A 20,255-nucleotide genomic window follows, 5' to 3' on the forward strand; every position below is an offset into this window, starting at 1 on the left:
CTTTAAACTATAGGGAAAAGCTGTTTTGATAATACTGCGGGCATAAAATATACACTTCCTGATTGAGCAAGTCAGCACAATCTCACAACATTATCATAAACTGTTTTTGGTTCCTGTTTTTAGTATCATGAACACAGTATTCTGTGCAAATTAATTCCTTTCTTTTAAAGTATGCAGTTTTGTGAGAATAAAGCAATACTGTTTATAATGTAAGATTTCATGTACATGCGAGTTATAATACCTGTGCCTTGAATGCTGGGCTCCCAGGCTTTTTTTTTTTCCTCATCCAAATCATTATGTTGTCCTTGTGTTTAATTTTCCCTGACAGGTATCTTTTTAAACATATCTTCATATTAATTTTTGTATGTGTACTCTACAGGTAAAAAACCATTTCTCTGCAATTTTTCTGCTGAAGATGCATCTGGGACAGCCATACAGCTCAATCAGGAAAGAAACAATAGAGAAAAAAATGCTGTGGAATCTAAACCCGAAGTGCTAAAAGTGGCATCTACACCACAGGACAAGATCAAAGAACCATTTCCAAAATATGTGGATTGCAAAATTTACCCTGATTCAAAGATGTCGGCATTTCAGCAAAGTGGTGATTTTCCTTGTTCCAGTAAGACTGCTGATGTGAGACTGAGTTTGCAAAGCCCCTTGGAAATTCAGCAGAAGCTCGCTAAAGAGATCCTTGTAGAGATGAATGAACATGCTGCGCTCAATAAAGATACAGAGATGTCTGAAAAGACTCCATTAGATCTAAGTGAGAAATCAACTAGGGCTGATTCGAGTTTTACCTCAACCTTGCAGGCTGCTCTGATTGTCCATCGATGTCCTTACTGCAGTCATAAAACTTACTATCCAGAAGTCCTGTGGATGCACAAAAGAATTTGGCACAAAGTTAGTTGTAATTCTATGGCTCCTGCTTGGGTTCTTCAAAGTGGATTCAAGAGTATAAAACATAATTCTGTTTTTATGGCAAGAAGTGGGCGCACTGGACCACCTCCTGTACTTGGTGGGAAAGAATGCCAACCTTTGCCTATAGCCAGATTTACACGTACTCAGGTGCCGAGTGGGTTGTCAGGATCCAAAAATAATAATAATTCTGATATTTCTGTATCTCCTAAGCCCGGGGCTATGGCAAAAGATGCACCATCCACTGGGGGCTGTGGTCCGCAACCATCAGCTATTGATGGATATAGACCACCCAAACTTAACCACACTCACGAACAATACAGTACCCAGCAGCCCCAATTAAAATCAAAATTTGATGTGAACTCCAAATTGATGCAAACGGGAAACTTTAGCAGAAATTCAACGCCTTCCCATACAGTGATATCTAAACCTAGCGGACAGACCTCCAGTAACAGAGAAACAGAAAAGTACGTAGTCCCTCAAGTAAATGCTGGATCTGCTCCTTTAATCAAGCATTGTACTCCAGATACAGGGAAGGCCAAATTTTTATCTCCATCTCAGTACCACCCTCTGTGTAAAACTGACCCATGCATTACTCAAGAACCTCCATCAATGCCTCAGCAAGAACGTACCGCCAAGAGGGAAAGTGAAATGAGAGCATTGATCAATTGTACTGGAGGATCCAGAACAAGTCCTTTGATGCAACCTCAGCCTGTTGCAGCAGGACCTCCTCCACCTGTACATTCCACCAAACAGGAGCCATCCCCTGAGGGGCATGAGAAATGTTTGGATATTGTAAACATCTTAAAGACCTCCATTCCAAAGGATCTGGCTACTTTCTACCAAACCTGGGGTGCCAATAGCCCCGTAATGGACCGTGCTGGTAAGAATCCTAAGAACTGTCTTTCCAGCATATTTTTAAATTCTTAATCCCTCCCCCCCCCCCTCTAACATAAGGAATTCCACAAAACACTTGTGTTGTTAGTGTCTGTGTTTGACAAGGTTATCTCTCCTATTTAACTATCCTGTCCTGCATCAGATCATTTAGGTGGCTTACCTGGGAATAACACTGCTATTGAACTTAATGACATTTCCTTCTGAAGAAAGATATGTTAAGGTCTCACTGCTAGAATTCTATCTGCAATTAAGTGGATTCAGTCCCCCCCCTCTTTTTTTTTTTTTAGTGGGGGATGCTTGAAGAGGCTTGAGAGAATTTAGTCTACATGAAATGTCCAAGCAAAAGTTACACTCTCAGATTTGTATCCAATCTAAAATAGGGGGCAGGAATTTACTTGGTGCGAGAAATGATTATTTCAAGAAAATTACGACTTTATTGAAAATTTTGAGTGCAAGGGATTTTCAGAATTCAATGACAGATCTGTGTTTTGGAGATAAAACTGATGGTAAAACATTGAAGACAGAGGGAAAGGAAATAATAATAATAATAAAAAAAACAATTCATTACTAGGGCAAAATAATTTTGGCTAGGTTTGAAGTTTGTTGGATTTCCCAGCTGCTAGAATCAGAACAGTAGTGTCCAATTTGCAATGGATTTGAGCAGAAGCCTTGGGGACTGGATAATTCAGACTGACTTGAGGGATATTTGACTCTGCATATCTCAGTCCTACCAACTCTGCACCATTTATTTCAAATGGTTGTGAATTATAAAGTAGTTCTTTTATGGCAAGCAAAAAATGTTATATATAGCAGTATTTTCAGTCTTAAGGGCAACTATCATTTTAATATTTAAAATGGGAATGTATTGATGTATACTTATTAAACATGCTTTATACATGTGATATTATAGCAATAATGAAAGAGAGCTCCTGAGCATATGCAGAGCTCTATTTCCACTGTCAGGTTACCAGAATTTCATAGCCAAAACCTAGGATTAGCAATAACTAATAGGCTCTCACAACAGCAGAAGGAGCAAGCAAAGATGATCCTAATTCCGGAGAAGATTTTGAATTTAGGCTTAGCTGGAAATCTTGTTCAAATATAAAACTAAATATAGCATTCTCAGAATTTAAGATGAATTGATTTATTCATAAGATAATAGGATAAAAGAATGCAGCCTTTTGACACCAATGACTTGTCTTCCTTAAGTGATTTATTAAAATTTACTTTTTTCTTGTTCGCCCAGTGTAAATATTTTTGTTGCTTAGTCTAGATAAATGTAGCCCTTTTTCTTATGAGCTAAATTAATAAAGATTTAATTATTAACCACTTAGAAAGAATAAGACCCATTTTGGGGAAATGCCTTGCAAATGTGCACATGCCTTGAAGATCTATATAGGTAGTTGTGTATGATGTCCATTGAGCAAAAAAGAATTTACAGCATGTTTGCCAAGATGTAGAATAAAGAGATCAGTATTTAGACGAGTTTTATCCAGCTGTTGGTAAGAAAATATCCTTAAAATATGGCATAAGCATTTGATTTGTAAAAGATACTGTAAAGATGTTAACAATTATTTGTAAAGAGCTGTAAGGTAATATCTAATAGGTTGCTGAGAGTAAGAAAGTTGAACTTGATAGAATTGTTACCTAGGCAAAAAGGGTTGAAATATTTTTAAGATTTGAGAAACAAGGTAATATTCAAAGCAATTGGGCAAACATGTCCTTAATTCATTAAACGATAAACTAGAGGAGAAACTGCATAATTAGACTTGCAGGATTCTGTTCTTATAGCCAATCTTAATACAAGTTAGTCTTCTTGTAGATTCTTGGTCTGTTTTACTTAGTGGGACCTGCGTAAGTGCTCTTAAGAAGTTGCAGTGCAAACATATGTCTATTATTTTGCTTATTGAAAAAGTTATAAGGGCCCCTTCTTATAATCGGGCTACTACTAAACAGATGAATTTTTTTTTTTTTAAATTTTGCATTTTTGAACCCACATATGAACTAAAACTTGGTTTTAGTTTTTCAAAATTCAATGTTTTGGGCTCTTTCCAGTTAAAAAACCACGGTGTGTGTAAAGGCAATATACAAAGATTTAGGAAAAGAATGCATGAAAATGCATCCTAATAGACAAAAAATATGTGCACAATCTGAACATTAAGCAAATTTGGAAACAAAAACATGCTTATTTGGAAAACAACCAAAGAAAATACAAAAAAAAGTGAGTTCAAGACAGGATAAGATGAAAGAAAAAGAGAAAATCATGCTGAATGATAAGAGAAAGAATTATTGTGACAGATTTACTTATTGGTGACTACTATTTGGCAGTGCCTTTTTTTATGTGGTTAAGAAAAATCCACTTGCATTGGGATGAAACGATTCTTTGGTTCTTCCCATGTCAACATTGCTCCATTTCTGGAATAGCTAATGCCAGGATCAGAAACCTTTTTCAGAAGATGATTTGTTCCCCCTGATATTAATTTTGGTAAGTAGAAAACAATCACATTAGTCAATTCCCACATTAAGGCAATAAACAATAGAATGCCTTGATTTCAAATTTTTCCAGATTAGTTTAGCCAGAATTCATAGGCTGACTTTTGACTTTTTTCTTATGCTGCAGCTATAAGGAACTCTAAGATGCTGATGGAAATGCCATTATACAACTTAGGACAGCTCTCATTAATAGGACACACTACATAGGTAGTCCTTGACTTACAACAGTTCATTTAGTGACCATTCAAAGTTACAATGGCACTGAAAAAATGATGTTTTTTCATACTTAGAACCATTGTCACGTAATCAAAATTCAGAAGATTGGCAACATATGCAGTGTCCCAGGGGACTTTCTAACAAGCAAAGTCAATGGGGAAGCCAGATTTACTTAACCATGTTACTAATTTAACAACTACAGTGATTCACTTAACAACTGTGACAAGAAAGGTCATAAAGGGACAAAATTCATTTAACAACTGTCTCACTTAGCAACAGAACTTTTGGACTCAATTGTGGTTGTAAGTCAAGGACTATCTAAAATTTCATAGTGTGAAATAAGTTTGCTAAAGAACCAGATAAGCAATTTAAGCCAAAGACTCAGGTTTTGTTTATAAATTAGTCATGCTGTCCCAAATACCATGCAGAAATAAAAATATACCATTGATCTAAAAGGAAAATTGTGGATGCTGTAACAATAAAAAAGCAAGAATTTACAAGAATACAAAGTAAGGAAAATATGTTGATTCATTCATGTATAGACTAGAGTAAGAGCATAATTGTTAAACTAAAGTAGCGTAGTAACTTCATCTTCTGTTTTAAAAGAGCTTAATCACAAACAATTGAATATTTTCTACAGCACAATTGTACGGTGTTGTCAAATTCTCAATGCACACTCATTGGGCATTGCTTTCTGCGAACACATTGGCTTTGTCAATCCTAGTAATAAACCTAGGAATTCAAAAATTTGTCTTTGTGTTACTTCACTTTTCATTTCCTTTTCTGATCTGCATTGAATGCATGGCCAGTACAGATCTGCTTATACAACAGTAGCCACTATTTTACTTTATCAAAAATATCATCTAATGCCTGGAAAACATCACTAATTATGTCTTCATTTAACCTTCACTCAAATTGGTCAGACTTTGAAACCTTAGAGTTAGTTTCCTTTTTATTTGCAGATTGTTTTGTTCAACACCATTCTTCTTCTTCTTCTTCTTCTTCTTCTTCTTCTTCTTCTTCTTCTTCTTCTTCTTCTTCTTCTTCTTCTTCTTCTTCTTCTTCTCCTCCTCCTCCTCCTCCTCCTCCTCCTCCTCCTCCTCCTCTTCCTCCTCTCCTTCCTTCCTTTCTTCCTTCCCCTACTCCTACTCTTTCTCCCTCTTTTCTTCTTTCTACATACATTTGAACATACACTTAGGAGTCTTATTCATTTTTAATTTAAAATATTCAGTGTACTTCTCCTTTGCAATAGAACTTTAGTGCTCCCAGTAGAGCATTCCCTTATGAATGCTTTAGCAGTAGAATTGGGGCAGGTTTGGAGTTTTTGCTTTTACATTTTAAATTGTGCCTCTGTTCTCAGGAGATAAGTGCACAATTTTGTTTCTTTCTGGTAACACAGCAATTTTCCAACCCCTTGGAGAAATAGTTACAAATACCACCAGAATATCAGTGCAAGTTATTAGCATTTGTATTGTGTCGGGCATTCACAAGCTTTTTGCTTTCTTAAGAATGTTGTTAAGAAAACAGCTCCCCCACAAGACCAAGACCAGCGTTTCAGATTCTTCAGGGGTTATTTTTCTATTTTACTATGAGTGTTATTTACAGCTATCATAGTATTAAATGTGACACAGGCAGCATGGCAATTATCCTTTCTAGTTCCACAGGAATTACTCTGATGAGAATCTGAAATTTATGTAAATAAAAGTGAATAATATTTATACACACCTGCACCCTTCATTGATGGAGGTATTGTGATCTGTATAACAAGTTTTGCATAAAGAGATCTTTAAAGCATTAATATTGTTTATCTTTTAACATTGATCTTGGTTATTATCAGAATTTATCATCTTAAGTGTGCATTCTGATTTGGACTGCTCAAATACAACATCAGTGAAGGTTTTTTTTTTAAAAACAACAATGCATAAATCGGCAGAATATGTTCTCTTCAGTAGGCTGAATGACTGAACGTTTCTTTCTCTCTCACACACAGGATTGATTGTATCAACAATAGCATTTTTTCCACCATGAATTAAATGCCATTGACATAATGGGAGGTATTCCTTTTGCAAACCAGTACAAACTATGCATGTGGGGTTTTTAGCCAGGAGTCCTGTGATAAAAGCCATTTTGTCAAGAAAAGTAACTAATAGAATGCCCAATATGGGGCATATTCAATGGCTATTGCCTACCTTCCCCAATTACATCATGTGAATTAATTCATACCTAACACTGATCTCATGGTTTAGCGCTAATCATACACAGTATCATTTATTTATAAAATCTCCATGAAGCCCTAGTTTCTGAGCATCTGCCTTATGGCCCTTTCTATATTAGCTTATCCACTCTGATTCCAGATGTGGTTCCAGGCTGAGTATAGAGTCTATGGTAGGGGTGTCAAACTTGATTTCATTGAAGGCCCCATCGGGGTTGTGTTTGACCTGAGGGGGCCGGGGTGGGCGTGGCCTTCTCAACGCCACTCGTGTTGGGGCACCTCTGGTGCCCCGAACACTCTGCCAGCGAAAATGGGCAGCCCTCCTGAGCTCCATTTTTGATGACAGAGGCACCATGGGCCGATCCTTCACTGTTTCCAGACCGGCCCCGCGGCCACGACATAAGCACCTTTAGTTTGACACCCCTGGTCTATGGCAATTTGCCACATCCAACCTGCCACGGCCAACTCGCTTGCAGGGCAACTTGCCACGGCCAACTCACTTGCAGGACAACTTGCCACAGCCAACTCGCACTAAAACTCACTGAGGAACAAGAGTTACACTAATATCAAAGAAATGGTGGAATAGAATCATTAAAGAAAAGATGCCAAAGGAGGTCAGAATGAAATGTGAATGGCAAAAATTAAAATATTTTTTATTTATTTTAAATAATTACATAGAATTGTTAAATTGTCCTAGAATGAGCTGTCTCATAGTGATTGGCCATGGTGAGTTCTCCTGTGGCAAGTTGCCTGTGGTGAGTTTGCCGCAGTGACATGGCTGTGGCAAGTTGCCCTATTCCCCTGAGTATATACCCTCATTTTCAGGTCATAGAAGACAACTAGTTTTGCTGACCAACATCTACTGGATGGCTCCTTATAATGATCAAACTGTATTTCAGAACAGCTCTTTAGTCATTGAACTTCTTGCTGATAAACATTGAAAATCTTCCAAAGAACCTGAGAGATTTCCAGAGCAGAGTTGAAAATGTTTTTAAATGTTTTTAAACATGTTCCTACTTTTATTTTTAGAATCAGCAGTAGAATATTCTAAACACATTTCTGGATCAAGGAGATTCTTGTGTGGATTGTAGTTATCAACTTGATATTAAATTAAACTTCCTTTGCTTTTTTCTACATGCATTTGTTCAATTACTTTAACATAAAGAGTGAATGAATAAATATTTCCTTGGACTATTTCCTCTGCAAAAATCCATTAATGCTGTTGCTTTCCTTTAGAAGAGATTATTCTCTCAAGCTTTCCCTTTTATGTAGTTAATAGCTACTGTCTTTTTCATGGTAAAAATAGTCATTAAAATATCTATCATGTACAATTGCATTTCATCAGTTAATTTAAGAAGTAGGTTTATGACAAAACTTGCCCGCAATATGACAGAAATTAGTATAACTGATTCTTGTGCAAAATCCTTTTTTCTGACAGATTTGGTATCAGGGTTCCACGTAATACACCCGTAGCAAGCAAAACTCCAAGGCAGGTAGATTCCTCAAATAATAGTTTTACTAGTTATATCATATTGGCACACTTCTGGTGAAAACCGACTCTTCACGGTTCCCACGGTTTTCACCTAATTGAAAGTAAAAGTTTTCCCCCTTCCCTGAACAATCAGTCATATGGTCCAATCAGGTTGCCATCTGGTTGCCTGGTAACGTCACTCCTCCTCTCTGAGCAGGTGTAAGAATGTCCTTGGTTCCCAAGAGAAAGTATTTTGTTTTGGCTAAAAACCCCAGCTATCTGTAATCCCCCCTCCCTATCCCTCAGCTCCAGTATGGCAACACTGAAGCCTCAAAGTGGCTTTGGTCAAGTCAGCTTCAGAGTTGACATTTGGCCTATTAGTTGCCCACTTCTTTGTGTGCCCTATCTGTAATTGGACGTTGGCGATCATGTTGACGATCCTATTTTTATCAACAGCCGCACGAAAAAGTGTTGCTGAGTTTTGTCCAAAGCAGTCCCCTTAGATTTTGATTTATGTGTAGAGTTGCCCACTACCCATAAAATTTTGCATTAATATGAACAAAATCCCTCAATTTCTATGATGACCTGTTCTGCATCTTAATGATAATTTACATGGATATTTTTGGGGAGATAAGCAGTGAAAAAAGATGTCAGTGTGGCTTAGGAACCAAGTACAGTGTAACTGGAATAATTCCCAGTGTGTTGAGAATGATCTATCTAGGCTAAGGACCATCATTACTAAATCAAGACAACTAAAAGGCCATACATTGAAATGGCAAATGCTAATTTAATACATTTGGTCTACAGTGAAGAAAACCAGAAGCACCTAAAATGTATATATCTGAGGTCGTTTTTAGTAGTAGCTGAAAATGTGCCTAGTTTGATTGGATGAAATAAAGCAGGGACACTTCCAGACATTTCTCTAAAGTGTTTCTTGTAACTCTGCATATGCTGTATTTTGATGTCTGCTGTCCGTCTCTGAAAACCTATTGATGTAGTTTGAAGAACTAATGCAACATGCAATGCATTCCACCTTAGTTAAGTCATTTGAAAAGGAAGGGGTTAAAAGTATTCTTAGTTTTGTTCTTTGTTACTACTTTATCTCAATCATGGGAAGTCATCACCTGTAAAAAGACAAAAAACAGAATTACATGCACCCCACAAAATTCTTTGAATGAAATCCTTTCACTTCTTCTATACTTCTATCTGGTGATGGCTACTTTCATTAACCCTTCGGAACCTGACATGTACTTTGTAAAAGTTATCTAGAATTGCCTGCCATCTATCCATCCGATTATTCTGGAGAAAGTTGAACAGGCTGAAAGTGGAGGGCTTATCAGCAGGAAAATAATCATGGGAAAAGAAGGAAGGGCAAGGATTAGCACCCTACCACAAGAATGACTTTCTTTTCTCATTGCTCATGCCCCACATTTGGAAGTTAAGACTGGGATCGGGAAGTTGGAGTACATCTCTGAAACATACATTAATTCAGAACAGCCATTTCAGATACTATAACAAACCACAATGAACACATACAAGATTTAGGAACTAAGTTAAAATCATGGCTACAAAAAGTTTCTAGTTGATTAGAACAGCGTAGGCTATATAATTAAATATTTCATCATCATCAACATCTTCAACACGTAATACTAAGGCTGCATTCATATATAGATATATATGAATTGTGCTTGCGCGAGCAAAGCGTGATCGAAGCTGCCGTTTTTCTATAAATATAGGAAAATATAGCCAAAGTCACCAGCCTGAAGATGACGAGTGTTACCTCACCAAGATACTGTCAATCTTACACGGGAAAAGACCCAAATACGTCAAAACCTGCATATATATATGCAGGTCTTGGCGTATTCGGGTCTTTTCCCCTGTGGTTGCATCATGATTGGTAGATTGCTGCTGAATTGTGCTGGCTGTGTGGCCGTTGTTTTGTGTTGTAATGGCCTGGGTGGTGGGTGGGACTCGTTTGTTGACTAGGGCTAGTTTCCAGATGTCTGATAGGTGGGAGGTATCATCATGTTTATTCATGTTGTGGGGGTGTTTCTCTATTTCGATAGCTTCCATAATTATTATCTTGTTGAAGTGTTCAGTTTTGGAGATTAATTTGGTTCCTTCAAAATTAATTTCATGTCCTGTAGCTTTAAGGTGCTGGAAAAGGGAGGGTTTTTTTCTTTTTTTTCTTATTGCATTCTTGTGTTCTGCGATGCGCACATTTATTCTCCTGTTCGTTTGTCCTATGTATGTTGCAGAGCAGATTTTGCATGGTATTTCGTAGACTGAAGATGGCGAGTGAGACCTCGCCGAAACGTTGCCAAGACAATCTCAACCTTACACGGGACGAAGCTAGAGATTGATATAGTTGGAATTGATTTGTATATTAACTTTCTTAAAAGCCATACAAAGCATGCATTTTATTTCTATCCTTAATTTTCTCCTTTTCTGCACCAAGCTAGAGGGGTTCAGAACCTTGAAATCTCGTGGCCATCTGTGTGCGTGTGTATTTTAAGGATGGGAATATTAATACCAAATAAGACCTTTTTCCATCCCTTTAGCAACGATTATATGAAATATCTGGAAAAAATAAATAACCCAATAAAAGTCAAATGTGTCATTTCTGATCACAGTAAAAAGACACAGACCAGCCCTTTAAGTCAGATACTGTAAACTGACCTTTGGGGGAAAAGAAGAGATTTGAGTAATTTTCCATAGAGGCTAAGGACCTAGAAAATCTGCCTACGAAAGGCTGGCAAAAGACTGCTGCCTTCTTGTGATCTCAGAATGTCCATAATGACACTGTGATTCATAGATGTCTTTTCTCTGAGCCTCGCAGATCTGGGGTCAGAATTGTACCAGTAGGCAGGAAAAGGTAGGGCTAAAGGTCTGATCCATTTATGATGGCTTCACTCATTTTGCACTCCTCTCCAAGCCTGCCCAGAGGTTTGTGTGTGCGTGTGTGTGTGTGTGTGTGAGAGACTGTGGGGCAGTCAAGCTCTGGTTCTACTCACATCCTATTATCCATATGACTTGTCTCCACCACGCTGGAGTCACTTTGATTTGCCAGATGTACTGCTTGACAAAGCGGGGTGATGCCGAAAAGTGGATCCAGCTGCTATGAAAAGCGCACACCTGACATCCCACTTCTGGTGCGGGCACATCACGGGGAACATTTTTTAATTCAATGTAATTTATGCATTCTTGTAGTCCTATGTGTGTGCCTGGCCTGTCAGCCAGTGCCTAGATGAAGGCTGACAGTTGTTATCCAGGGCCTGAAGGTAATCTCACATAATGACACATTAGACATACTAATGATGTTTTCCTCTGGCATATTGTTTTCTTCTCAACTTCCCCTTCTCCTCTCTCTTCCCTCCCATGTCCCCCTCCCCTTTTCTCTCCCCCCCTACAGGGATGCTTAGGACACAAACGCGCCAAGGAGACTATCTCTGCGTAGAGTGTGGGAAGGGCTTCACACAGCCAAGCCACCTCAGGACCCACATGAGGTCTCACACAGGTACATTGCCTTACATGTCTTCCGGTGGGATAAGGGACACCCCTAGTAACAATTGCATATTAATTTCCTGGTCACCAATCTATTTTGTTGTTGTTGGTTTCTTTAAAGCTTCTCCATTGTACACCATTTCAGATTTGATTAGCATTTCATGTTCCATTTCAAGTACCTGAATTCTCCTCGCCTCTCTTGCAAAACCTTGCATTGCTGATTAAATAAGATGATTTGCAGAGTTTTGTGGGGGTTTTTTCCTTTCCTTTCCTTTTTTTTTAAAAAAACAACCCTTTTAATTAGAAGGAAGAATACTTTGGAATGAATATGCTAATGAAATCTGTTGCCGCTGGCATAAATTGAAATCAACCCCCCCCCTCCTTTTTGAACTGAACAGAAAGCTTTCGTTCTCCTTGCCGTGGACGCAAATAAGCCTGGGATTCGTTTTTTTTCTTCTTCTTCAAAAACCTCACCCCTCATCCCAGCCGTTAGAATAGTCCAGGATAAATTTTGGATGTCAGCCCTTCGGTATTTGGAAGTGGGGAACCTAGCAAGTTAAAGCTAGCAGCACGTCAGTACATCTTCATAACCTCATATGAGGAAATGAGACTAGATCTCTCTCTCTTCCTCCCTTTCTCTTTGAAGAAGGGCGAGTGATGCATGTATGAGAAGTTCTGCTGCAAAAATGACAGAGGCCAAATGGTAAGTAATTCAAGAAGTGGGTCCCTTTACGTACACACTGATAATTAATGTTGTCAGTGATTGCTTTCTTCAGCACTGAAGTCTGAATTTAAAAAGGCAGTGCCCTTAGGTTCCCATTAGCACACTCTCTTGCAGTAAGTGTTACCGTAAATTGGTATTTTCCAGCTATAGGCAAAGAGTTGGTGTCTTTGCTTCTCCCCATCCTCCCCTCAGTGTGATTAATCTGTAATGGAGTCAAATAATGTACACACACTAACGAAGCTTGATTGTTCATCTGTTAACAAGCCCCCTTGTTCCCACAGTGGTATTTGAGTCTAATGGACTCCGAGGTACTGAAGTTCACACCACCTCCGCAGATGCCCCAAAACAAGTATGTTTTACAATTAATTGGGTATTTGGTTTTTAATGTGATAGTCGGGGGAAAAGAAAGTTACATGGAGATACTCATCAGTAAAGCACTCACTGTTTAGGTTGGAAGACAGTAAATAACAATTTTGCCTCTGTTTATTATATTTTTAAGAAAAAGTGTATGGACACCCTTGTTCATATTGACTAGAAATTATGATCAGTGTATTGTGATTACCAGTCAAATGTTTATATTGAAATGGAGAATTTTTACACTGTGCACTGAACAATGCAGATAATTATATTGTTTTCAAATAGATAGTTTATTATGCAGGTAGAACTCGACTTATTAGTGACCGTTCAAAGTTACAACAACATTGGAAAAAGTGACTGATGTCCCTTTTTCACACTTATGACCGTTGCAGCATCCCCATGGTCATGTGATTTACATTCAGATGCTTGACCACCTGACTCACATTTATGACAGTTGCAGTGTCCCGGGGGCATGCAACCCCCTTTTGAAACCTTCTGACAATCAAAGTCAATGGGGAAGCTAAATTCACTTAACATTTGTGTTACTAACTTTTAACAACTGCGGCGATTCATTTAACAAATGTGGCTGGAAAAGTCGTAAAATGGGGCAAAACCTACTTAACAAATTTCTCGCTTAGCAACACAAATGCTAGGCTCCATTGTGGTCGTAAGTTGAGGACTACTTGTATACCTAGTGTATACCTGGTTTGGAAATGGGGCAACAATCCAACTGTGTTTTTCTGAAGAGTATTTCTATTACGGTATTATGTAGATCTTAGCTTTGAAAGATCCTTTTCTTTCAATCTGCGTGGACTCTGTGTGGTGGTGTGTTTTCCTCTGCTGACTATGTACGATATTTTCCTTTCTTGAGAATGACCTGGCTGTCCTTTAAATTTTCTTCATTTTCACTAATGCTGTAAGCTGTCCTGAACCTTGCTTCTTACTCTGGGGTTTTTATATTTATTGCCAGTCGGTGCCAGATTACCTTTTTCTCACTAACTCATCCATGCATTTGTGGAGTTAACATCTTTCATAAGCACTTGCAGTTACTTGTCCATGTTCTTCCACCAGTCATTTATTAACTGTTCAGGAAGCACTGTTATTTGTATAGCGTCGTTTCAGTGACAGCATTTTTTGCCTGTCAACCAATGAACCATATGCACTATTGATTTGAGTATGGTAATAATTCGTGTTGAAATTGCCATAGTCTTGAGCTGACTTAGAAGGGCCAATTCATATGTCGTATAGAAAATAGGAGGTAATCCGTGCTTCAATCCGTGCAGTGCAATACATTTACCAGTGGAATCATTAACAGCATATTGTGGATTTCTATTTCTTCTCTGCATCCTTTTCCAATTTACGGTTTGTTCCCAACATAATCCAGTGCCGAAGCCGGCATATCTAAAGGGTGGTCTATTTGCATATGAACATTTACATTCAACTATAGGAACTCCTGTCAGGAGCCGTAAAATGGTGTGATTCAACAGATGAGAATGTTTCAGAGAGCATTGGTGACAGGAAGGGTATCCAGCCATTAAAACACTCTGCTAGCTCTATTCAGTTGCCCAGACAAAAAAGATGTGGAGAGTCTAGAAAGAGTGCAAAGAAGAGCAACAAAGATGATTAGGGGATTGGAGGCTAAAACATATAAAGAACGGTTGCTGGAACTGGGTATGTCTAGTCTGATGAAAAGAAGGTAGGAGTGACATGATAGCAGAGTTCCAATATCTCAGGGGCTACCCCAAAGAAGAGGGAGTCAGTCAAGCTATTCTCCAAAGTACCCGAGGGCAGGACAAGAAGCAAGGGGTAGAAACTAATCAAGGAGAAAAGCAACTTAGAACTAAGGAGAAATTTCCTCACAGTTAGAACAATTAAGCAGTGGAACAAGTTGCCTCCAGAAGTTGTCAGTGCTCCAACACTGGAAGTTTTTAAGAAGAGATTGGACAACCATTTGTCTGAAATGGGGTAGGGTATCCTGCCTAAGCAGGGAGTTGGACTAGAAGACCTCCAAGGCCCCTTCTGTTATTTATTCTATTCTATTCATGACTCTACCCCATAAGGGATTATGGGTTTGTTAAATGAATGAAGATGAATTTTAGTTTGCTCCTTTTTATGCCTTTATGCATTGTTATTTACTTGGTATCAACACCTTTATAAATAATGATCCATGCCAATCACATTTCCTTAGTTAGAAAATGAGACATCATCAGTGGCTTTTCCATATCTTGTAATGAAAAGGAACGCATTGTAGCAGTAAAATATGAGGAAAGAGTTGTTTCAACAGAGATTGATTGGCTGGAATATATGCTTGGATGAGAGCACCTTACCAATCAGTACTTGAAAACAATTTGGAAAACATTTAGACTTAATTAAATTATTCTTCTATTAGAACTAAACTCAAAATATTATAGGAAAATATACCAAAATGAATCAAATGTATGCAACGTAGTTATAAAGTAAACAAAAGGGGGAACAATGTGCTTAGAAATTATTGCAAGGGAAAATTCACATGAACACCTTAGACACGCACGCACGCACGCACGCACGCACGCACACACACACATACATACATACATACATACATACATACATGCTGATTGTACTAATGAATATATTTTCTAACCCATGCAAATGTTCATGTTTTTCAGAAAAGATAGGAAAATGATGAAGTAAAGAAGAAAATTCAGTCATTAATTTTATAAGATTTTTAAAATAATCTGTCCTCATTACGTTAAATAGCAGCTTTATCAAACAATGAAATTTCAGTTGAGAATGCAGTAGAATTACCAACTTCAATAATTTCTATTACATGTTGGAAATTAATTTGCAAGGACATTTTAGTGGCATGTGCTGTAATATGCCAGAATTTTTACCCTGTGATTAATAGTTTATTTCTGATTATTGTGAATGTTATTTTTTAAATGGTTATGCTGAATTTAAGAATTCCATTAATCAAAATAATTCATAATGAATAATTGGCAGACTAATTTGTCTCCTTTAGAGCTGTGAATATTGTAGTACAAATAATGAAGAAACAGGTAGGCAGAGGAATGCTGTGTTTCTGTCCTTTAGCTTACTTTTTAGCTCAATGCACACATGCATCCATTCATCTCCATCATTATCATGATTTTTATTTTAAAAATGATACATTTGTTCCTAATATAGACACCACACTACAGTAATACCTTCTGAGATCCCTTGAAGGGAGAGAGAAGACCGTTGAGCACTCAAGACTGATTTCTATACTAGAGACATTCATGATTTTTTTTTCAAATTCTTCGTTGCATAAAGGAAATTGAAATAAGCAACAAGAGTGTAGCTCCAACATATTTTCTTTAGCACAAAAAATATAGTTGATCTGATGAAAAAGAATTATGATACCAACATGATACCTGGTTTCCCCTTGTCATTTCATTAAATTCTTTTACCACATCCAAATGTACCTGAACTGTTCATGCTTCCGATTAGAATATAGAATATTATTTATTATTGGCCAAGAGTAATTGGACATACAAGGAATTTGTCTCTGGTGCATAAGCTCTCAGTATATATACAAGCAACAGTGATAAATCATAAGTTACAATCATAAATCACAAGATGTAATCAACAAAGTGATAGTCATAAGATAGTAGTAGATAATGGGAAAGACGAGAATAGGAGTAGGTAATAAGAAAGATGAGAATAGGAGTAGGTAATAGGAAAGATGAGGATAATAGTAATACAGCCCTACTACATGGGTAAATATCCTTATACATAAGACAGTGCTGTGGGAATTAGCTGTTCAGAAGAGTGAGGGCACAAAGGAAAAAACTGTCTAGTTGTTTTGACATGCAGTGTTCTATAGCGGCATCCTGAGGGGAGAAGTTGAAACAGTTTATGTCCGGGGTGTGAGAGATCTGTAGATATTTCCTCAGCCCTCTTTCTGGCTCGTGCAGTATACAGGTCCTCAGTGGAAGGCAGATTGGTTGCAGTTGTCCTTTCTGCATTCCTAAGTATTCATTGAGGTCTATGCCTGTCCTGTTTAGTTTCTGTACCAAACCAGACAGTAATAGAGGTGCAAATGACAGACTCAATAATTTCTCTGTAGAACTGTATCAGCAGCTCCTCGGACAATCTGAGCTTTCTGAGTTTCTGAGATGTGCTCATAGCTTATGTTTTTCACCACAAAGACAGGTTGCCAAGCATGAATTAGGTCGTCTTGGTAGTGTTATCAACCATGTGGTTTAGGGAATCCAAGCGGAGTAGTCGTGAAATTCAGTTCCCACACAGTTCTTGAACTGGATAAGGCAATCCTTTGAAATGATATTAATGTGAATTAATTCTGTCGGTCACCATGTTTTTGCTTTATTTAGTTTTAGAAGATCACGAGGGATACCACAGCACTGTAATCTTTACTCAGGCTGACGCTTTCAGAACAATACAATTATCTCCCGAATAGCTTTATTGGTTAGAAAGAAACTGAAGACAGCTTTTCTAACGTTGTAGTTAGCTGAACTTTGAAGGGTTTCAAGTAACGTTAGTGGCTGTTCCTCTGCCCTTTGGGGAATATTCAGACATTTGATATAAAACTAGTGTTTGAAACTCTTTCCATCAAGTTTAAGAACATGTAGTTCAATCACTGATTTGAAGGTGTTTAGTTTCTACCCAGTTACAATGACTTCAGTTAACCGGCATCTTCATTATCTCAGTGAAACTTTACTATTTCCTTAGCGGCAACCTGTAATGGCTACAGTTCATCTCTTTTTCCATGTAACAGGGAAACCTTCCCTGAAATTTTTCTTTTTTAAAGCTTTCCACTCTCTGATTTCATTAGCATTTTCTTTATGATAATGGGAACCTCATACAAGATAATTGCATTTTCTAATTTAGCATTGGGAGCTCTGCTCCAACCACAGTAATACAAGTACATGAGAATAGAATCCGTGGCTTTTGGCCACTTTTTCCGGTGCGTCCCCCACAGGGGGTTCTTCTCCTTTGCTTCTGCTTAGAGAAGAGTTCTCATTTCCTCCCATTTACTATCACAGCCTCTGGCCTTATCTTTCAGATGTTGTGGGACAGTGATAACTTCTTTCATGTTTTGGCTGCTTCTAAGTGAGCCTCCTCTGGGAGTGAATTACAGCTGGAACTGTGGTGTGCTCCTTCCTTGGAAATCTTTGATTAGGAAGGCTGTTCCCCATAAATACTTTAATTACAACCTCAAGCCAAGGTTGTTGTTGTTGTTGTTTTTGCTCCATTTCCGTCTCTTTTCCCATTCTTCTTTTTTTCTATCATTCCTACCCAGGCAGACAGGAACATCCAGTTCCTTTTTTATTTTCTTCTCAACCACACAACAAGCAATCGCATTCCCTGCTGTACCCGTAATCTGTCCCGTGTGTGTGTGTGTGTGTGTGTGTGATGTTTTAGTGGTGTGTTTTGAAATGTGTGTGTGTGTGTGTTGTTTTAATTTAATGATTAACATCTCCTGAGGTAGCTATGAAAAAAAGATAAAGCATTTCTCTTAGTTTATTGCATGAAATTCAGCATATAACTAAATAAATTTTATCACGTCTCTCACTCTCTTACCATTTCTGCACTTCAAATATATGGCGGTCCGCACAGATGCTTCCTCCCTCCCCTAGTCGCCCCCTTTAATTTTGTTGCAAATCTTCCTTTCTCACAGCAGACTTTGACTAGCAAATGTCATGAATCTTCGGCCAGCCTTAATTAGGATTTTTCTAAATCTATTAACAAAGGACAGATACTTAATACATTATGTCAAGCAACACTGGCTTTTCGTTAGCTTTTCCAGGAGTGCCATAGGCACAGCTTGAAATTTACTGGGAATATTTTCACACGGTGGTTGGCTCTGATGTTGTGTTAATTTAAAATAGTCTTAATTCCCTTCACCAAGGTTTTGGTTTAAGGTTAATGCATGAGTGTAAGCTGTATCTTGCCATGCTGCTTCAGCCATTAGCACTGAAAGTCACATTGTCCAGATGTCCTCAGAATTCCATTGCCTTCAACTGCAAACTCACATTTGTTCACAATTTTATGTTGAGAATCATTGGTTTTCAAATAGCCTTTGGGGTTTGTTTGTGTGTTTTAGCACATAGTTAATTTTCATTCCATAGACATTGGTAAAAAGCAGAGGGGTGGAGGTTTTTTATGCCTTTATGGAAACATGGCTGTCAAACCATGTTGAATTTTATTATCAGTGTGAATTAATTTTCTTTATTGCCCACCCCTATTATATTTAATAATATGATATAGTTGCACCGTGCCAACTTGTATAGTTGCACCATGCCCTTTTACCAATGAAAAATAGACATCAGCATAGATGAGCAGCTTTGGCCCCTTTATGATTTGTGGACTTCAACTCCTAGAATTCCTGAACCAGCCATTCTGGTTTAACAATTCTGGGAACTGAAGTCCATGGACCATAAAGGGACCATAACTGCCCACCCCTGTTATAGATGATAATATGCCTTACTTAAAATCTTCTATTTAAGATGTCTTCTTTCAGTCTGTGGGTTGTTCACTCTAAGTTTGGGTTTAAAGGTAAAAGTATAAAGAAACTGGGACAGTCAGTGACTGTATATTTACATTTATACAGATCTGTGTTCACTTTTCCCTTCTTTTTGGGAGTGAGAGCTAGTTTTTTACAATATTGAATAAGATATCACGCTTCAGTTGCATTCATTTTTCAGTTTAAAAACATTGTTAGTTAACAATAGGTGGTATTTTAGTACATCTTTGTTTTGTGATTATTTTCTCACTTACGTTAGACAACAAACTACATTTTTAAAAATTATAATTGAGCTAGTCTTTGAACAATTTGGGATGTATATAAGGCCACTACAAGGAGCTAAATCATTGCTTATGCTGCAAGGAGAAGGACATTTAGAAATCTTTGCCATCAGCAGATGGATAAATGTGTTTGAAAAAAGTGGGGTGTTTTGGTCCATACAAAATTCCTACAAAATACAATTATGCTTGTATGTTAGTTAAGATACAGTTATGCTGAACAGGTTGAGTTTTCTTTGAAGAGTTTGAAGTTAAATTATTGGGAATCAGGTGAAAAAGCTGGTTAATTGTTGGCATGTTGCCTGAAGCAAGATGGCCAGTAGAATATTATTTCTGATGTAGTAATAGAAGATGGTCAGAGATTTAAGATTTCTGAATCCATGAAGAATTATAAAACGAAGATGCAAAGTTCCACTTGTAAATCTGCCAGAAGTGGGACAAAAATGTTGCCCATTTGTTTGTTTCTTTGTTTTAGTTTGGGGAATAGGGTTAAGGGACAATTAGTACCTTTGTCTAAGGAAGGCTTAAGGTACCCATTGCAACATTAACCACGCCCCTGGCCAGGCTTCTTGGCTTGGATCTATGACAACTGACCACAGCCAATTAACTGCAGCCAATTCACCACGGCCAACTTGCTGCGGAACAAGAGTTACACTAATATGAAGAAATAGTAGAATAGAGTC

The 20,255-nt window shown here is 37.8% G+C and overlaps 1 protein-coding gene across 5 annotated transcripts in view; it reads left to right on the plus strand.

Moving 5' to 3' along the window:
• The window catches only part of ZNF516 (zinc finger protein 516), a 144,226-nt gene that overhangs the window by 119,292 nt on the left and 4,679 nt on the right, over positions 1-20,255 (plus strand). For 4 of the 5 annotated variants that reach the window (XM_081952282.1, XM_081952284.1, XM_081952283.1 and 1 more), the window contains exons 3-5: positions 380-1,798; positions 11,617-11,721; positions 12,714-12,781. In XM_081952282.1, coding sequence (XP_081808408.1) covers positions 380-1,798; positions 11,617-11,721; positions 12,714-12,781 — 1,592 coding nt within the window. The remainder of the gene's footprint in view (positions 1-379; positions 1,799-11,616; positions 11,722-12,713; positions 12,782-20,255) is intronic. The other variant, XM_081952285.1, reaches the window with a different exon arrangement.

This window comes from Natrix helvetica (assembly GCF_964273705.1).
Source record: "Natrix helvetica genome assembly, chromosome: 4".
NCBI lineage: Eukaryota > Metazoa > Chordata > Lepidosauria > Squamata > Natricidae > Natrix > Natrix helvetica.